Source organism: Diceros bicornis, chromosome 38 (genome assembly GCF_020826845.1).
Source record: "Diceros bicornis minor isolate mBicDic1 chromosome 38, mDicBic1.mat.cur, whole genome shotgun sequence".
Lineage (NCBI taxonomy): Eukaryota > Metazoa > Chordata > Mammalia > Perissodactyla > Rhinocerotidae > Diceros > Diceros bicornis.
The window spans coordinates 9,468,614-9,489,942 of record NC_080777.1 but is presented as its reverse complement, the minus strand read 5'-3'; the positions used below and the strand labels follow the sequence as shown (position 1 = coordinate 9,489,942).

The window sequence follows — 21,329 nt, the reverse complement described above, 5'->3', positions numbered from 1 at the left end:
CTCCATCTCGGTCTACTCATCGCAATTCTGATGACTCAAGGTAGTGACTGAAGTGCCAGTCACTGTGTCTCCTTGGTGTACAACAGTATATAAGTGTTTATATATATATATATATAAGTATATATATAAGTGTTTCCTCAGTTAATGCATGACTTTCTAAGAATTACTGATCTGGAACAAACTTCAATGTACCTTAAATCTATTTATATAATTTCCCCATCTTAGAATTTAACTCATTAACATTTGCATACAATAATATAACTATTTTGCTTCTGCATTCAGAGCTAGACAAAAGTATAAAAATAAGAAAACTGCGTCCTGCCTTTGTCATAGACTTGATCACCATCACTCTTCCTCAGGAGGGGGAATTAGTGTTTAATAGGTATAGAGTTTCAGTTTTGTAAGATGAAAACGTTCTAGAGATTTGCTGCAATGTGAACATACTTAACACTACTGAACTGCGCTCTTAAAAATGGTTAAGATGGTAAATTTTATACGTATTTTTTACCATGATAAAAAAAAACACAAATACTCTTCCTTAAAAAATTCTCACTCAATTATCTTCAAGAACTATCTTCTTTCAGGCTTTGATTCTGCTCTTCTCAACTGGCCTTAAACATAGTTAACATTTTTCTTTTTTATAATTTATTTTATTTATTTTTTTTTGTGAGGAAGATCAGCCCTAAGCTAACATCCATGCCAATCCTCCTCTTTTTGCTGAGGAAGACCAGCTCTAGCTAACATCTATTGCCAATCCTCCTCCTTTTTTTCCCCCAAAGCCCCAGTAGATAGCTGTATGTCATAGTTGCACATCCTTCTAGTTACTGTATGTGGGATGCTGCCTCAGCATGGCCGGAGAAGCGGCGCGTCGGTGTGCGCCCGGGATCTGAACCGGGGCCGCCAGTAGTGGAGCGCAAGCACTTAACCACTAAGCCATGGGGCCGGCCCAAACACAGTTAACATTTAATACCCCTCTTTAGCCTCAGATGGAATTCTGGCCCTAGCTATCCTTGGCTTAGCTAACCATTACGGCCTACATAAAAACACCAACGTGAATGCCTTATAGAACTTACTCTCTGAATCTAAAATGGAGTTTGAACAAACTGACAAAAAGCAGTCATAAATAACTGTAGACACAGAAATATCTAGATTGTATTTATTAAGTACAAAAGAGAAAGGTGCCTTTTTTTTTTTTTTTTATCAGGAAGATCAGCCCTGAGCTAACATCCAACGCCAATCCTCCTCTTTCTGCCGAGGAAGATCGGCCTGGGGCTAACATCTGTGCCCATCTTCCTCCACTTTATATGGGATGCCGCCACAGCATGGCTTGACAAGCGGTGCGTTGGTGCGCGCCCGGGATCCAAACCTGTGAATCCCGGGCTGCCAAAGCAGAGTGTGTGCACTTAACCGCTGCGCCACTGGGCCAGCCCCAGAAGGGTACCTTGAAAGGAGAGAACTCGGACAAATTTCTTAACCAAGTGATCAAACTTAACATCACCAATAATGATACACACTGACACTATGAACCTCTTGAAATGATGTTCTGAGAAGGACGCCTCACCACCTATGTAGTATTCTTGCCCAAAATGTTTAACCTGAACCTAATCATGAGGAAACAATCAGATAAATTTAAATTGTGCAGTATTCTACAAAAGACTTACCCAGACACTTCAAAAATGTCCATGTCGGGCTGGCCCCATGGCTTAGTGGTTAAGTGCATGTGCTCCGCTACTGGCAGCCCGGGTTTGGATCTCTGGCGCGCACCGACGCACCGCTTGTCAGGCCATGCTGAGGCCACGTCCCCCATACAGCAACTAGAAGGATGTGCAACTATGATATACAACTATCTACTGGGGCTTTGGGGGGAAAAAAAAAAAGGAGGAGGATTGGCAATAGATGTTAGCTCAGAGCCGGTCTTCCTCAGCAAAAAGAGGAGGATTAGCATGGATGTTAGCTCAGGGCTGATCTTGCTCACAAAAAAAAAATAAATAAATGAGTTAAAAAAAAAAAATTATAAAAAAAAAGAAAGTAAACATGGCAAAATGTTAACAAGTGGTAAATTTAACTGCAGGGCTAAATACAGGTATTTATTGTGTTATTCTTTCAACTTTTCTGCAGGCATGAAATTTTTCAAAATATGGCCATCTACAGGGGCCGGCCTGGTGGCTTAGCGGTTGAGTGCGCACGCTCCGCTACTGGCGGCCTGGGTTCGGATCCCAGGCATGCACCGACGCACCACTTGTCCGGCCATGCTGAGGCCGCGTCCCACATACAGCAACTAGCATGATGTGCAACTACGACATACAACTATCTCCTGGGGCTTTGGGGAGAAAAAACGGAAAAAAAGGAGGAGGATTGGCAATAGATGTTAGCTCAGGGCTAGTCTTCCTCAGCAAAAAGAGGAGGCTTGGCATGGATGTTAGCTCAGGGCTGATCTACCTCACAAAAAAAAAGAAAAAAAAAAAAACATATGGCCATCTACAAAAGCCCTTTAAAGACTTTGTTGATGATGGAATACTGGATGTATGGACGCAGGATTTCATCCAGTAGGGATGATGGGCTCTACTGTGTCCATGTCTCTACCATCAGCTTTGGCACTTAATCAAAACAAGGCTTGATAAAGGATACATGCCTTATTTCTCTTTACCTATATTGCAAGCATCTTCAAAGCAAGGACTTATTATTCTTTGTATTCCTCATATTACCTACCACAGTGGTATAGACACATACTATATGCTCAATACATATTTGCTGAATAAACACAAACAACTTAAATATTAAATAATATTATTTTGCTGCAGGCACAAACACGTTAGTAAACAAACCTGAATGGCTGAGTAACTACTTAAAGACTACACATGTGGAAATGCAAGGGCCGTCCCAGTGGCACAGTGGTTAAGTTTTCGCACTCTGCTTTGGCAGCCCCGGGTTCACAGGCTTGGATTCCAGATGTGAGGACCTACACACCACTAATCAAGCCATGCTGTGGCAGGCGTCCCACATATAAAGTAGAGGAAGATGGGCATGGACGTTAGCTCAGGGCCAGTCTTCCTCAGCAAAAAGAGGAGGATTGGGAACAGGTGTTAGCTCAAGGCTAATCATCCTCACAAAAAATAAAAAAATAAAGAAATAAAATAAAGACTATATATGTGGAATTGCAATTAGCATACTATAGATCACTATGAATACAACAGCTGAAGAAGAAAGAACGAGAGAAAGAAAAGGCTACATGTACTCTCACCCCTCATTTTCAAAGCACTCAGTTCAGATGACGTGGTGGCACATAAACTTCATTCTATAAGAGGATACCTTTCTCTGGACGCTTCATCTGGGATACCCAGGCATATTTCTCGGTCGAACCTTCCTGCACGTCTCAGAGCAGGGTCTAACGAGTCTGGTCGGTTAGTAGCTCCAATGACTAGGACCCGAGCTGTAGCTGCCACGTTATTCAGATCTAGTAAGAACCAGACACAGGATGAGTGGTGAACAAGATATGTGACATCGAGGACAATAATGCTTACACAAGTCATTTCAGTGGTTAGAGGGAAAGTATTACACATTTTGACAGCAATATATATATAAAACTACAATTACTAAATGTCTAATACATGAAAGATGTCAGGAAGATAAATACAAACTTTGTCCTCAGGCAGCTTGCAACCTAGTGAGAAACAGATAAGACCATTTTTTGTGTGTGAGGAAGATTAGCCCTAAGCTAACATCCATTGCCAATCCTCCTCTTTTTGCTGAGGAGGATTGGCCCTGGGCTAACATCCGCGCCCATCTTCCTCCACTGTATGTGACTTCCTGCCACAGCATGGCTTGATAAGTGATACGTAGGTCCGAGCCCAGGATCCGAACCTGTGAACCCCAGGCCGCCGAAGTGGAGCGTGCGAACTTAACCACAACGCCACTGAGCTGGCCCCAAGAAACAAATAAGACAAATTTTGTGAAGCATAATAATAAGTGTAAACAAAGCACCACAGCAATACAATGGAAGATATTATGAATTCTGATTGAGGAATAAGGGAGAGTTCAGGGAGGATGTAACATTCCGGGAAAGCCCTGTGAAGAGGACGTTAATAAGCAGAGATATAGGTTCATGAAATTCTACAGGGAAGAAATGGTATGAGTGAGAGCAGAGAGGTACAAACAGTGTGACATGTTTAGACAAGGCGAGCAGTCCAACAGCAGGGAGCCTGGGCAAGACAGAGTACGTATGTGTTGAAACAGACTCACGGCATTAATGTGAGATGGGGGATACAATACAGTCTTCAGTTGCTCTGGCTTCATCTAGAGACAGATTTTTAGGAATGGATGGAAGGCAGGGCCTAAAGCATATCTCTCATAAGTACGATTTCTCTCAACAGAACCAGGGTTGAACAAACAGCAAATCTGAGTTACACTCCCTCACAGGGAATAAGAAGGGAGTAAGATGCTAATTAAGTACTCTGACAGCCAAGTCATGAGGAATTTATAATATGTTCTTTAGCCAACGGAAAGCCATGAAAGGTTTTTCTGACGAGATTTGTGTTTTGGAAAGGGAATTCTAATAATAATTTTGAAGAGAGTAAAGAGGAATAAAAGTGAAAAGAGTTTGTGGTGATTTGATTACAATAAGCAGGTGAGAGATGGGTGAAATAAGGCAGGAACATACTAAATAAAAAGGAAAAGCCTGGGGCCGGCCCAGTGGCACAGTGGGTAAGTTCGTACATTTTGCTTTGGGGCCCCTTGGTTCACTGGTTCAGATCCTAGGTGGGGATGTGCTCACTGCTCATCAAGCCATGCTGAGGTGGCGTCCCATATAGAAGAGCTACAACTCTACAACTATGATACACAACTATGTACTGGGGCTCTGGGGAGAAAAAAGGAACAGATAACCTGAAGACTGGCAACAGATGTCAGCACAGGGCCAATCTTCCTCCAAAAAAAGAACAAAAGGAAAAGCCCAATTTAAGTACAATGTTGTAGATAGAATCAAAAGCACTAAACAGGTGATTCCATGTAAAGGGTGAGGGAAAAGGAAGAGACAAAGACGACTTAGGTTTGCCTGATAAGGTGGGAGGTGATGTTTTTAATTCAAATAAGGAATACAGGAGGGAGGTTCGACAGAGGCAGCGAAGGCTGAACGGGAAAGCAAGGTTAGCTCTGGACACAGAGTGTGAGGTGTCTGTGCGACAGTCACACGCAAGTATGTGACAGGCAGTTGGGAATGTGGGTTTGAAGCTCATCAGAGGTCCAGGTTAGAGATGTAACTGGAGAGTGTTCAATGAGGAGTTGAACAGGAATGGCTGGGAAATGGGTAAGAGGCAAGAAGAAAAGCAGACCCAGTGCAGAGCCTTAAGGGATGGGTAAAAGGTGGCAAGTAAGTGAAGGACCTTGGTGAAGAGCTGCCCAAGACCCAGGAGAAGGACAGAAAGAGGGCGTGTGACTCCACAAGAGTGCTGACGAGGACAAGGACAAGGGGTCAACGTTATGGAAGGCCCTCAACAACAACCAGCAGGGAGTGCTCACTACGTGCCAGGCTCCACCCGCGCTGGGTCACAGCCTCTACCTCAGTCAGCCCTCACAGCAACTGTGACAAACGGGTTTTCAGATGAGACACTGAAGAACAGAGGTTCAGAGGGACGAGGGGCAAAAGCACGCCAAAAGAGGTGGCAAACAGATGATCATCAACGACTTTTCTGTGGCCATTTTCAGTAAAATGGTAGAGGCAGGTATACAACTAAGGGGATGAGGGTACAGAACAGAATGGAAATAGAAACATCCTTAGTTGACAGCAACTATTCTTCTGATAAACTGTGGACTGAAGAGAGGCATAAGGCGGCAGGTTTGAGGGAGACGGGAAAGCTCTTTAACACTTTTTGAAAACTGAACAAAAGAAATCAGCCCAAGGAAGAGACTTACTCTACGAGGAGATCACTGAATAAGCAATAAGCAAAAGAAACTACAGGAAATGAGGTGACACCTGGGGCCCGCCAAGTGGCGTGGTGGTTGGGTTCGCATGCTCCGCTTTGGTGGCCTGAGGTTCGCAGGTTCAGATCCAGGGTGCAGACCTATGCACCACTTGTCCAGCCATGCTGTGGCAGGCGTCCCACATATAAAGTAGGGGAAGATGGGCAGGGATATTAGCCCAGGGTCAATCTTCCTCAGCAAAAAGAGGAGGATTGACAATGGATGTTAGCTCAGGGCTGATCTTCCTCAAAAAATTAAACTAAATTACATTAAATTAAATTAAATCAAAATTAAATTAAATATAATAGAAAATAAAATAATAAAAAAAAAGAAACGCGGTCACATCTCATAATTTAGGGAGCATGATGAACTACAAACTTGCATTCACATGAAGATGTTCTTCCTCTGAATCCTCTCTGCGCTAAAGCTGGTGTAGAGCCCAAGTTGTTCTACTGCTGATTCACGTATGTTTTAATTTCCACAGCTAAAAGAATGACCAAGGGTAGGGATTTGCTTCTTTTTTCTAGTTCGTGTCGCTCAGACACTACAGTCTTGGCGATATGCGCTGAGCATATCAAGGGTTGATACGCAGAACTGAACAAGAACTATCATAGAAATCTGTTAGATCTTCAGTAACGAAAAAATCTTTCCACAGGAAAACAATACTTAGCAACATGGGTGCCATTTCAAATGCTGTTTTTTTCCTTCTTTGTTCTAAATGGAGTCATTTGAAAGATAAAAATCAGACCTGGGCTAGGATTGGCAACCCACTCACTACTACCAGTAACTTCAAGACAAATACCACTCGGGCCAGCCCTGTGGCTTAGCGGTTAAGTGCATGCGCTCCGCTGCTGGTGGCCTGGGTTCGGATCCCGGGCGCGCACTGATGCACTGCTTCTCTGGCCATGCTGAGGCCGCGTCCCACATACAGCAACTAGAAGGATGTGCAGCTATGACATACAACTATCTACTGGGGCTTTGGGGGAAAAATAAATACATAAATAAAATTATTTAAAAAAAAGACAAATACCACTCTTTCTCTCCCTCTTCTAGAGTATGATTTGATCATGTTAAACTGAAGTTACGTTAGCCAACATTTCAATCTCAGAACATCATAAAAGGAATGAAGTTTTATTTCTTTCTACACAGAGTAAAAGGAAACAATTAACGTGTTTCTGGCATAAAGCTCTCATAAAGAATGAACGCATTTGTGGATAGCTCATTAATTGTGTACATGTAAATAAACATCTGCAGTCTAGCCTACGCTCTGCCAATGACTCACCTAATGAACTTAGCCCTTAGCTCTCTGCGTATCAGTTTCCTCATATACAAGATGATGATATTTTAAGATACTTTCCAGCTCTTAATAATTAGAATTATATCTGAGTTTAAGTTTTTGAAATTAGATACAATCAGTTCTGTTAAGTGATCTCATTATCTTGTTCATATTCACTTACTTAAAAAGTCTCATATTATTAAAATTTCAAATCTGTAAACTCTGAATTAATAAGATTTTACAAAATTCTCAAACTGTGGGGAAAAACAACCACACGGCACAGACTATTTGGTAGGATAACTGTGCAAGTGGGACTGTTTTCCCTAGTCTGGTTTATAAAGGGGAACCTTAAACCACAACACAGAGATACACATCAAAAACCCCAACTAATAGGGCTTTCAGTAACGTTCTATGAATGGGTAATCTGCTTAATCCTTGTGCTTGTTCATTTTTTCCATATTTTTTTTTTTTTTTTTTTTTGTGAGGAGATCAGCCCTGAGCTAACATCCGCCAATCCTCCTCTTTTTTTTTTTTGCTGAGGAAGACGGCCCTGGGCTAACATCGGTGCCTATCTTCCTCCACTTTATATGGGACGCCGCCACAGCATGGCTTACCAAGCAGTGCGTCGGTGCGCGCCCGGGATCCGAACCAGCGAACCCCGGGCCGCCGCAGCGGAGCGCGCGCACCCAACTGCTTGCGCCACCGGGCCGGCCCCCATTTTTTCCATATTTTAATACCTCTGAAATCAGAATGCTTCTACTATCAGTGTGATCAGAAAGCACTGTGTCATAGTTTGATTGCTGGTGTCATTTTCCTTCTTAGCGGTACATAAAATAATGGTGTCTTATAACTGATAACAATTTAGGTTCAATAAAATATGTTAATTTAGAACATAGGCCTCAAAACACAGCAAGAAAATTTTACATAAAAATAAAACAGCAGGGCCCGGCCCCGTGGCTTAGCGGTTAAGTGCGCACGCTCCACTACTGGCTGCCCGGGTTTGGATCCCGGGTGCGCACCAACGCACTGCTTCTCAGGCCATGCTGAGGCCGCGTCCCACATACAGCAACTAGAAGGATGTGCAACTATGAGATACAACTATCTACTGGGGCTTTGGGGAAAAAAAAAGGAGGAGGATTGGCAATAGATGTTAGCTCAGAGCCGGTCTTCCTCAGCGAAAAGAGGAGGATTGGCAAGGATATTAGCTCAGGGCTGATCTTCCTCACACAAAAACAATAAAATAAAACAGCAGAATAAGCAACCTACAACCTAGCACCACAAGGAACACAAAATACATGCTATTTCACAGTAAGTAGATCCAATTCCAAAAGTTCTACTTGTGCTGATCCTTCCCTCCAAATTTGTATCTAAAGACCATTAAACAAAATGGAAAAACAAGTTACAGATCGGGAGGAAATAACTGCAATATATTTAACACAGAGTTTGTTTCCATAATATATTCAAGTATATTATTCCTTCAAATCAATTCTTGAAAAATAAACCAATAGAACAATGGGCAAAGGATGAGAAAAGGGACTTTGGAAATGATACAAATAGCCAAAAACATATGGAAAGAAGATCATTCTCAATGGTAAGCAGGGAAATGCAAATTAAAACAAACCGAGAGAGGGCAGCCCCATGGCGTAGCGGTTCAGTGTGTGAGCTCCAGTGCTGGCGGCCCGGGCCCAGACGCCGGGCGTGCACTGATACACCGCTTGTCAGGCCATGGTGTGGCCGCCGCCCACGTAAAGTGAAGGAAGATTGGATCGGCACGGATGTTAGCTCAGGGCCAGTCTTCCTCAGCAAAAAGATGAGGATTGGCATGGATGTTCGCTCAGGGTTGATCTTCCTCACAAAAAAAATAAATAAATAAAACAAACTAAGATATCAATTTTTACCCATCAGACTGGCAAAAATTAAAATAACTGATAACATTCAGTGTAGTGAAGGATCTGGAAAAAGGGTGACTCATATAGTATTGGTGGAAATGTAAACTGCAAAGTCTTCCTGGAAGGCAATTTGCCATTTCCTATGAAAATTTAAAATGTATGATCTTTAACAAACATCACTTCAATTTTTAGTATTTATCCTAGAAAAATATGTGTGCACAAAAAAGGCTCATTCAAGGATATTCTCTACAGCTTGTTGTAAAGCAAAAAACAAAACTTAAATATCCATCAAAATGGGAATGCTTAAGTACAATATGATAAATCTATCCTAAAGAATACTATGTAGCAGTTATAAAGAGGTAAATATAAACGGATTAAAATGGCAACATTTCCAAGACATATTGTTAAGATAGAAACAGCAAGTCACAGAACAATGTGTACATATATATATGTTCGTGTGTGCAAAGGCATTAAAGATAACTGTAAGATATACTCAAAAAAATTAATGATGTAATCTTTTATGAAATTAAAAATATTTGTTTTTTTACTCTGAGTTTTATTTTATTTGAATGTTTCATATCTTCACATATTACTTATACTATTAAAAAAAAAACAATTTATTATCTTAAAGTGAATTCATTATTTTAAACTGACCATCCATGCAGGTTAGGAGCTGGGCTACAATTCTTCGTTCCATATCTTTTGAAGCAACTTCTCTTTTGGGGGTAATAGCATCTATTTCATCAATAAAAAGGATACAGGGTGCATTTGACTAGAAATAAGAATAACACAAAAAGACAATCATAAAGATATTCCCTATATTGCAGCATAGTTAAGCATATACATTTTTAAAAATCTTAAAGTTCAAGGATCATTCACCAAAAGAATAACCCTAAAGAAAGCAGTTCACAGCGGACTACTTCTGATTTTTACCTGACTTAAGAGAAGCCAGATGCTTAAGAGGACAGTAAGAGACTGCACAGAGGACAACACATTCACAGTCTCCTCATCAATCCATGTTTTGTGATGATACATCTAGTGAAATTCTTTTGTAAATTAGGCATATTAAACTAGAAAACCTAAGTTTACTACAAATGTTGTACTAGTTTTCCTAGCGACATAAAAACATCTAAGCTTTTCCCTAGAATCTGCTATAAGAGGAACTGAAGAAGCACCAGAGGGGCAGGCCCAGTGGCGTAGTCGTTAAGTTCGCACGCTCCACTTCAGCAGCTCGAGGTTCGTGGGCACAGACCTACGCACCACTCATCAAGCCATGCTGTGGCGGCGTCCCACATACAAAATAGAGGAAGATGGGCACAGATGTTAGCTCAGGGTCAATCTTCCTCAAGCAAAAAGAGGAAGACTGGCAACAGATGTCAGCTCAGGGCCAATCTTCCTCACCAAAAAAAGAAGCAACAGCACCAGAGGCTTTGCTTTTTTTTATTGTGATAAAACATATATAAAATTTACCATTTTAACCATTTTAAGTGGACAGTTTGGCGGTATTAAGTATGTTCACATTGTTGTGCAACCATCACCACTATCCATCTCCAGAACTTTTTCATCAGCCCATACTGAAACAACCAGAGGCTTATTTTGAAGACTACACTGAATAAGGAAAGATGGTAAAGTTCGACTACATCAGTGTGGATAATGATCATCTTCAGTCTGTTTTTAAACATAAACTAGATAAGAGTTAAGACAGAATAAATTAAGATATAAGCATCAACTACCTGGAGTAGTCAAATTCACAGAGGCAGACAGTAGAATAGTGGTTGGTAGGGGCTGGAGGGAGGGGAAAAAGGGGGAGTTAGTTGTTAATGGGTACAGAGCTTCAGTTTGGGAAGATGAACAATTTTGGAGATGGATGGGGGTGATGGTTACAGAACAATATGAGCGTACTTAATGCCACAGAACTGTACACTTAAAAATGTTTAAAATAGTAAACTTAAGTTAAACATAATCACAATAAAAACAAACAAAAAGAGATAAGGATCAGTTAAAATGAAAAATTTAAATAAAAACATCTAAATATACAATCTAAAGCACAGCTCATTCTTAATTATTCAGTGGTTAGGAGTGACACTGATTATGCTAAGAGACTCTGAGCCTGGCCAAGACATCTCAAAACCATGGAGACCACTGCATTTTAAAGGGAAAGAAAATTGGCCCATCACTAGCTGGCTCTCTTCTCAATCCTTCTCATGACAACGTTCACAAAGGAGCACCTGTGACTGCTGGATAAATCACCCAATTACAAAAGAGTCAAGTCACAGAGAGCGAAGGTCTCAGAAAGCAAGCACGACAGTATTTGTCACTGACCCGGAAAACTGAGTAAGAAAAAGGCGGGGACCGGCCCGGTGGCGTAGCGGTTAAGTGCGCGTGCTCTGCTTTGGTGGCTCGGGGTTCGCAGGTTTGGATCCCGGGCGCGCACAGATGCACCGCTTGTCGAGCCATGCTGTGGCAGGTGTCCCACATAAAAAAATAGAGGAAGATGGGCACGGATGTTAGCCCAGGGCCAGTCTTCCTCAGCAAAAAGAGGAGGATTGGCAGATGTTAGCTCAGGGCTAACCTTCCTCACAAAAACAAGGGAGGGAAGAAAGATTAAGTGGTGGTCATCAGAATTCGGCCTAAAGAAAGCATACAGTTTTCAACAAAGAACCACTTGACTTGATTTGACCTTTTTGTTCTCTGATCCATATACTTATTGTACTCAATTTCATTAGGGAACAGGAGGTCTGGGAAAGAGGGGTGCTGGACCATATATTCATTGAGCATCTGCTGTTGGGCATCGTACCAGCTCAGAACTGGTCCAGAGAGAGACAGAAACACAGAAGTAACAATCTGAAGATGCCCTTCATCTCTTTTACCCTCATTCAGCATTGTGTTTCCCATAAACACAAAATTTACGACTTGTCCTCTGGCTGTGCATGCCAATTTAACAATTAACTCGAGCTCATTTTGGAAGACGGGTAACACCCGAAAGAGTTCAGCTTCGCTCTGCACAGTACCCTTCGCATCCTTTCTCTGCATCTGCCTGTACCATCCACACCTTTTCAATGTCAGTCTATACATCAAATCAAGTAGATGCCTTCTACATTCTTGCTATTTTTAAGAATATTGTCTCAATTACTGCTAAAATACAATTTCTCTTCTAATTTCACATCGGCTTCTAGCAGTGGCATTGGCCATGTTCACCAGTCCCAATATATTCTGGGTGCAAATAATAACATAAAATTAAACTTTTCACCACTTTTTAGTTTTGAACCACAGTGATGACTAGCAACTGCTCAAATGTGCATGTCACAGCTAATATTTACAGGGCTTTTGCTGTGCGCTGGGCACTGCATTAAAGGTTTTATAAGAATCCTCGGGGCTGGCCCGGTGGCGCAAGCGGTTAAGTGTGCGCACTCCATGGAGGCGGCCCGGGGTTTGCCGGTTCAGATCCCAGGCGCACACTGATGCACTGCTTGGCAGGCCATGCTGTGGCGGCGTCCCATACAAAGTGGAGGAAGATGGGCACGGATGTTAGCCCAGGGCCAGTCTTCCTCAGCAAAAAAAGAGGAGGATTGGCAGATGTTAGCACAGGGCTGATCTCCTCACCAAAAAAAAAAAGAATCCTCTCACGTAATACTTTCAACAACCCCATGAGATTTGAGTAGTAGTATTAACCCAGTTTACTAGTAAGGAAACTAAGGGTTAGAGTGGTTAAATCTCTTGTCCAAGATTACACAATTAGTAACAATTAGTAATAATCAGTACGTGGTGGTTCAGGGATTTGAACCCGTGTTTCTGACTTGAAAGTACAGGCATTTAACCATTACACTATAATGAAGATAAAAATTTAATTGGACACAGAAGTCATCTTCCTCAGTTCTTAAACACTCAAATTTTAACGACATGAATTACAATTAGGATAAAATCCAATCTGTAATTTCTCTGGTGGCAGAATTTTCTTTGCACAGCTTCAATTATGCAAATAGGGAAGAGTTTATCCTGGCATTCCTATGGTTGTTTTTATAATGTGATAATCCTAAATGCTAAAAATTTTCACACTGCCTACAAGTTGCTTGGTCAAACCTAAAAGGAGGAAAGTAAAAGTCAAAGAAAATATCACAAGGATAATCTATTTTCAACATATGACTACTGGGGATGACAGCCCAGAACTTCTCACCACTTATATTTATGTTTGATTTCAGATTAAACAGATTATTTCAGCCAACAGTCCACATCAGTAAATCTACTTTAAATATTTAGCCATCAAGGGCAGCAAATTACCAAGTTTACAACAGAATGTCCAGTGAGTGGGTTGACAAATGTAACAGCTAGATCTTAGGTTAGCCTGAGGGAAGCCATCTTAGGGAAAGGAGGCAATACCGTAACTGTGGTCCTGACTCACTAGTCTCTGAGAATGCACTCTAGCCTGCGCAGAGCCTAGATGATTAAGCACTTATCACTTTTGCAAAATACACGATCTGCTAGTTCTATGACTCTTGCTTACGTATATCTCCCAGCTGTGATAAGATGATGTCTTTGTTCTCTGAGTCCCCCAGGACCATGATGACCTCCAGAGAGAAAAACTCTGCGTTGGTGCCCGTCACAAATGACAGAAGAAAGAGAGAATGAGGAGCCTTGTAGTCTATCACACCAGATGGCTGACATTGCTAAACCCCCTCCTTCCCTACATAACTGCCTCAAGATTCTGTACGTTTTTAAGATGGTTCTTCAGGACACTAGTCCGCCATCTTCTGATTATGCTAGCTAATCGTATAAACTTTCCTTTCTCAACCACTGGCTTCTTTGCAATTGATTGGCACCAGACTGCGGCGAGCAGAATGAGCCCCTTTTCGCTCGGCTACACAAATACTAACATTAGAGAAAACAGGATCTTCAATACAGCCTTATACCATCTGACCACCTGACATTAGTTATTAGCCAACCCACCACAGCTTGATCGAATAGTTCTCTCAGCTTCTGTTCAGATTCTCCAGATACTCCCGATACAATCTCCGTAGCAGCTACTTTCAGAATCGGCATCTCGAGTTCCTGTGCACAAATACATAAAAGAATGACCAAGTTTTCACATTGTAACTTCCCTCCTTTTTCCTTATTCAGTCCCTCTCTCAAAATTACATTTTTTAAATGACTAATTTTCTGAGGAACGTCATCTTTTTGTGTTGGTCCAATGAAAAAGATTTTTTAAAAATCTACGGTTTTATTCAAACACATCGACTGGATACCTTCTACTTGTTTTTACTTTATGGATATCACTATAAGACTCTGCTATTATCTCTTGTGATAAAGGGTCTTGAATCTCAAGAGATATGTTTCCCCCCACTTAGAGCTGAGCCAAAACCATTTTATCTGTTATTTATCTGTGGGAAACAAAATAGCAGGGGTTGTGAAATAGTTAGTTGTCTCCCACACACCCCACTAGCACTTCTCCACCCCTAAACCCAGAGAAGTAGCCAGTTACTGTCAGAGGAGGCAGGCTCTTTAAGTCCAGGAAAAGAAACCACGGCCGTCCCACCGATGCGAATGGCAACAAGCCTGCCTAAGTCCTACTCACTCTTCCAGCTACCTTGAAAGTTCACTTCCTCAATCATATTTTCTTTGACTCCAGCTCTTAACTTGGGTATCCCAACAACATACCACACAGTATTTTGTACTTCTTCTGTCTCCCACTTATTACAATTGAAACTATGTACAACATTTATTTGTATGAATGACTGTTTACTGTCTGTCTCTCATATTAGACTGTAAAACTCCTTAAAGATAAACACTGGGTTTGCTGTATTTATCACTATATTTCAATGTCTACCATACGGCAGTCACACAACAGATTTAGTCAACAAATGAATAAATGAGGCAAATCAATCAAGTTCTCCAATAAGAATGATTTTCTTTCATAGAGCACTAATCTGTTAGTGACTGGTATAGTATGCTATTCTTCAAAGTAAAGTTACTCAGACATTTTACATTTTACCTCCCAATACTTTACAGTTTCTGAAAAATCTGATGGGACTAAAATAAGATTGCTAACTTTTTATTTTGCCAAGTATCTATTATCACAATTTTAGAAAGGATATATTTTTTGTTTGTTTATTTTTTTATTGAAGTATAATCAACACACAACACTGTATTAGTTTCAAGTGTACTACATAATGATTTGATATTTATATATATTGCAAAATGATCAACACAGTAAGTCTAATTAACAACTGTCACCGTACATAGTTACAGAATTTTTTTTACTTGTGATGAGAACTTTTAAGATTTACTCTCTCAGCAACTTTCTTTTTTTTTTATTTTATTATTTTTTTTTAATTTATTTATTTTTCCCCCAAAGCCCCAGTAGATAGTTGTATGTCATAGTTGCACATCCTTATAGTTGCTGTATGTGGGACGCGGCCTCAGCATGGCCGGAGAAGCGGTGCATCGGTGCACGCCCGGGATCCGAATCCGGGCCGTCAGCAGCGGAGCGCGCGCACTTAACCGCTAAGCCACGGGGCCGGCCCTCTCAGCAACTTTCAAATACGCAGTACAGCGTTAACTATGGTCACCATGCTGTACATTACATCTCCATGACTTTAGAAAGCATATTTTAACACTAAAAAGTAGAAGAACATGAGGAAATGGAAATTTGAATAAATTTAGCTCTATGAAAAACAATACAATCCTTAGTTTTCTTATTATACTGCTCTTGAGAACCACTGGCTTAAAGGGAAAGAGAAGTAACTAAATTATAAACCACATGCTAAAAAAAGGGTTCTTTCCAGCTACGTTATTTTGCTTCCCACCCAGTCCTCGCCATGTAAATAATTGGATACATTAAAAATAAAACAGCAGCACGAAAAAGGTAAACAATGAAGAAGGGATCAGTCCTCCTGAGAATATGCCAAGTCTGGTTCAAGTTGACCAAAGAGAAAAAACAAAAACAAACAAATAACAAAAGCAGAAACAACGTCAGCAAACCTCACCCCAGCAATTGCCTGTGCCAGCAATGTCTTCCCACAGCCTGGCGGTCCGTGAAGGAGAACTCCACGGGGGGGTACAACGCCCAGGTGGTGGTACACCTCCGGGTGACGCATGTGTATGAGCATCTTGCAGACTTCCTGGCAGAGAATAAACAGGAAAGACGTCTTTCATAGCCCCATAGCCCAAGAGAGAAAGAATCAATGTGGAATGAAACACTGTATTCTTTGGAGCAGCAAAATACAGTAGATAGAGTACCGGCTTTAGAGTTACACCTGAGTTTGAATCCCAGCTCTGGTATCTATTGTGTGACTTCAGAATAATCTCTCTGAGCTTCCATTTCCTAAGCTGCAATAACATCTACCCTGCAGATATAACGACAAGTAACTAGTGTGGTAACTGGAACTGAGCAGATACTAAAAAATAAATAGTAACCATTATTATTACTACAGTTAAAATATTACTTATGGGACCGGCCTGGTGGCGAAAGCGGTTAAGTGCGCGCACTCCGCTGCGGTGGTCCGGGGTTCGCCGGTTCGGATCCCTGGCGCACACCAACACACCACTTGTTAAGTCATGCTGTGGCGGCGTCCCATATAAAGTGGAGGAAGATGGGAATGGATGTTAGCCCACGGCCGGTCTTCCTCAGCAAAAAAAAAGAGGAGGACTAGCAGATGTTAGCTCAGAGCCAATCTTCCTCACAAAAAAAACAAAAATGATTACTTATAGAGGCTGGCCCAGTAGCGTAGTGGTTAAGTTCATGTGCTCCACTTCCGCAGCCCAGGGTTCCTGGGTTCGGATCCCAGGTGCGGACCTACGCCCGGCTCATCAAGCCATGCTGTGGCCTCCCACATATAAAGTAGAGGAAGATGCGCACGGATGTTAGCCCCGGGCCAATCTTCCTCAAGCGAAAAGAGGAAGATTGGCAACAGATGTTAGCTCAGTGCCAATACTCCTCACCAGAAAAAAAAAAAAATTACCTATCAAGCATGTATCTTACACATGTACACTCTAATTAAAACAGTGACAAAGCTGAAGAGAGGATGCGTCTTTTATTCCTCAATACCCTGAAGGGTACAAGTCAGGTCTGCCCGTCTCACCTTCCCAGTCTCCTTTTCTACACCCAGTTCCTAGTGGAAACAAATAGGTGGGCTTTGCTTGTATAACTGATTAGCAATACACCCATTTAAGGTCAAATTCTGAATTTGAACTAACTTTTAATGTTGTATCATTGCCTCCAACATCTTCAAACTTCACGCTGGAGATCTGCAAGTCTAGCCCCCTGGTATTAGCTGGTAAACAAAAAAGGAGGAGATGAAAAGATTAGTGACTTAGTAGTAACTCAGAATTATACTTATTAATCTTTAAGTAAACAAAGGCCCATTAGATACTGGAATATTTTCTCATAAACGTGTCTGCACACGGAAGGCCCCCTAGCCTAACAGCCTGGAACAGTGAAGCCTCTCTCAACACAGACACAGCCAGCGCCCCCCACGAGACTCCAGTCTCACCTTTCTTTTGCAGGACAGCTTCTATTTGTCCATCTACTTCCTGAAGATCTTCCTGCTTCCTTTTGCTTCCTTTGTTCTTTAGCCTGCCTTTCCTTTTTTTATTACTCTCCAGAAGAGAAGAATCTTTTGAATCCTGGAAAGAAAGGCAATTTAAATACGCCATGCTTGAAATTATAATGCCATTAATGTTTTTCTAAAGATGGGCACTATTAAAAAAATCCACTCCTGCCCTAGCACTTTCAGCCCCGTTAGCTATTCCCAACCTCTCTGCTCAAGGATGGCCTCTGCTGGGCATGTCCTTCTTCTCCACAGCCTTCAGGCTCAGTTTAAAGCCTAACATTTGAAAACTTCCTCTTCAGATTCTTCTAGTTAGAATTAATCTCTTCCTCACATTCCCAGAATACTGAATTTGCAACTGTATTATAGCCTACCATAGTCTGCCTCGTATTTGAATGATTTATTTGTCTATGTCTCTCTCACTGAATTGTGAGCTTCTAGAGTTAGGACACTAACGTTCATCTTCTATTTCTCACTGAGCCTCCTACATAGCTGGTGTTCATTTGATGTCTGATGAATCACTAAATTAACTATGACTACAGAGCTGCTCAGACAGCCACAAAAAAGTATACTTCAACACAAGAGTCAAGTTCTTTCCTTCCCTGCCAACCATAACAATGTTTTCTAATGACAAATGATTAAACTAAAGAGATTTAGAAAAGACCCATTAACAATTCAAAAGGGGAAGGGTTTTGCCAAATAGAAAGGCTTAGTTCTTGGAAACCACTTAGGGCAGCAATGTCCAAGAAAAATGTAATGTGAGCCACTTATGTTATTTTACTTTTCTAGTAGCCCCATTTAAAAAAGGAAAAAAGAAACAAGTGAAATTAATTTAATAATCTATTTTATTTAACCAGATATATTCAAAACATTATCATTTCAACATATAGTCAGTATAAAAAATTATTATTGAGATGTTTTATATTGTTTTGTAGTAAGTCTTCAAAGTCCAACATGTACTTTATGCTTACAGCACATCTCAATTTGAACACTAAATTCTCATGGGAAATATTTGATTTGTATTTCGATTTCATAAAATTTACAGCTGAAAAAGGAGATTCACACACCCAAGTTGTTCCAAACATACTTAGAAATTTTCTAATAAATGAATTGACTATTAGTTTTTAAACATAAATTTAAATTAAAAATTCAGGGGCCAGCCCCGTAGCGTAGCAGTTAAGTGCACGCGCTCCGCTGCTGGTAGCCTGGGTTCGGATCCCGGGTGCACACCGACGCACCACTTGTCAGGCCACACTGTGGTGGTGTTCCATATAAAGTGGAAGAAGATAGGCACAGATGTTAGCCCAGGGCCAGTCTTCCTCAGCAAAAAAAAAAAAAAAAAAGAGGAGGATTGGCATGGATGTTAGCTCAGGGCTGATCTTCCTCACAACAAAAAAACAACAAAAAAAACATTAAAAATTCAGTTCCTCATTCGCACTAGCCATATTTCAAGTGCTCAACAGCCCCGGGTGGCTAGCACTTACCACACTGGACAGTCAGCCCTGGAGCGCATTCAGCCACTCGTTCATGGGATAAATTACTTTAAACTCCCCTCTGGCAGGCATTAAAAGAATCAGCTAAAAATGATGCCCAATGTGTTCACTTTGTGATAATTCATCAAGCTTTACTTTCCTTTATGTATGGTATGCTTCATTTCAAAAAGGTGAAAAAAAAAGGGGGTGTCTACTCATTCTATCCATTTTCATAGTGTATCCACTTATGTAAGATCCTTCAAGGTATTATCCCAAACTGAAAATAAACCACACTGCTGTTCTAGCAACTCTCCTCCCTTCTTCCCACAAGTACCAACTTTCTATAACACATACCCAAAGCAGTTATTCTTTAATGCTCACTAGTAAGTGCATGTCCAGAAGTTCATTAAGCACTAACTCAACAAACTGACTACCTCGTGCTAGATATATTGTAGCCAGGGACACACTGTTAAATAAAACAAAGTCCGTGCTCTCCTGGAGCTGACATTCTAGTGGATGGAGACAAAGAAAAAACCCAACTAAACAATTACACAAGTCAGGTGATTCTAAGTACTTAGAGAAATAAAGCAGGGTTAGAAAACAGAGCTACCAATGATGTACTGTGTCACACGTTAGGAAGGGCCTCTCTGCGAGGATTACATGTGAAAAGAGATGGGAAGAGAGATGACAGAGTGAACCACAGAAACCTGGGGAAAGAGTGTTCCAGAGAAAGTCCAAGTGCAAATGCCTCGAGTGAGAGAGGGCTTTGTGTGTTCTAGAGACAGCAAGAAACTCAGCATTGGCTGAAGCAAAGCCGGCAGACGGGGGACGAGGGTAGGAGCAGGTGAGATGAAAGAGGCAGCAGGACAGCCACATCATATGGGGCTTTATCCGCCATTGCAAGATCTTTGATTTTGGACCATTTTAGGGTTTTTAATACAAGAATGACAATGATCTGACTTGACTTGTGAAAAAGACAACTGTGTGTGAAGAATAAACTAGGGGAACAAGAATGGAAGCAGACTCCAGTTGGAAGGTTCTTTCAATAGATAAGGCAAGCAAGAGCAGAGGCTTGGACTAGGACGGAAATGATGGCAATAGTGGGAAGTGATCAAATTCTAGATCTATTTCCAAGTTCCTGTCTTTCGTAAAACACAAGAATCTGCTTGATATTATATTCAAGGTATATTATAAATGATATGATATACGACAAGGTTGTAATGTACTCCAACGACATGGGACTAAAATCTCACTATAAAAATACCTCTATCTCAAATATTGGCTTCTTACGATTACTTTTCTCATCTGACAGGTCCAGGAAAAAACTGTCTTTCTCTCCACTTGGGGTTTTGTCGATAAACCATTCTCCTTCAGAACCACTGGCAGGGGTCTTCGAAGGAACGGAGCCTGTTTTGGAAGTTATCCGTGGTGTTGAAACAGTAGTTTCTCTTTGCTCCACCTCAGGAGCACTTGAAACAGAAGCAGGATTTCCCTTCCGATATAAGGAGAGCAGGGAACTGTTCATATGATTTGCTGACTGGCAGAAACATGATTTTAGCATAAATTAATAGGTACTCACGGAAGTTTGATTACCTATAGTCATGCATTTTCTACGTTCTCCTTTCAACAACTTCTCTCACATTTACAGTCAGAAAATATAGGCATCCACTCTAAGATGACTCACAAACATTTACTATTCAAAAAGATGTATCCCCCCTCCACTCCAACTTAACGGACTAATTCATAATTGGCAGTCAAATAAAACCAAATGAGTATGGTCGCTTTAAAAACATATAACAGGGCCCGCCCTGTGGCTTAGCGGTTAAGTGCGCGCCCTCTGCTGCTGGCAGAGTTCGGATCCCGGGCGCACATCAACGCACCGCTTCCCCGGCCATGCTGAGGCCGTGTCCCACATACAGCAACTAGAAGGATGTGCAACTATGACATACAACTATCTATTGGGGCTTTGGGGGAAAAAAATAAATAAATAAAAATCTTTAAATAAAAACATATAACAGAAGCAATTATGAAAATGAGCTGGTAGTCAATGAGAGTCATTACCATCCCATTAATTCAAAACCGGGTCAAACATAACTGAGTATCATCATGACTTTGTTATTAAATTCAAGAACTGAATTACTGATGGGAAAAAAAATAGAGAGTAATGTATAAATAATTTGACATATTAGTCCCA

At 41.1% G+C, this 21,329-nt stretch overlaps 1 protein-coding gene across 4 annotated transcripts in view; it reads right to left on the bottom strand.

Moving 5' to 3' along the window:
* Positions 1–21,329, bottom strand: part of NVL (nuclear VCP like) — a 117,044-nt gene that overhangs the window by 82,663 nt on the left and 13,052 nt on the right. For all 4 annotated transcript variants that reach the window (XR_009217127.1, XM_058533636.1, XM_058533635.1 and 1 more), the window contains exons 6-12: positions 20,400–20,672; positions 17,607–17,739; positions 17,311–17,387; positions 16,101–16,235; positions 14,065–14,166; positions 9,775–9,892; positions 3,310–3,454 (exon numbers count right to left, since the gene is read on the bottom strand). Coding sequence is in view for 3 of the 4 variants with exons in the window: in XM_058533636.1 (XP_058389619.1) it covers positions 3,310–3,454; positions 9,775–9,892; positions 14,065–14,166; positions 16,101–16,235; positions 17,311–17,387; positions 17,607–17,739; positions 20,400–20,672 (983 nt within the window). In the remaining variant the exon portion in view is untranslated. The remainder of the gene's footprint in view (positions 1–3,309; positions 3,455–9,774; positions 9,893–14,064; positions 14,167–16,100; positions 16,236–17,310; positions 17,388–17,606; positions 17,740–20,399; positions 20,673–21,329) is intronic.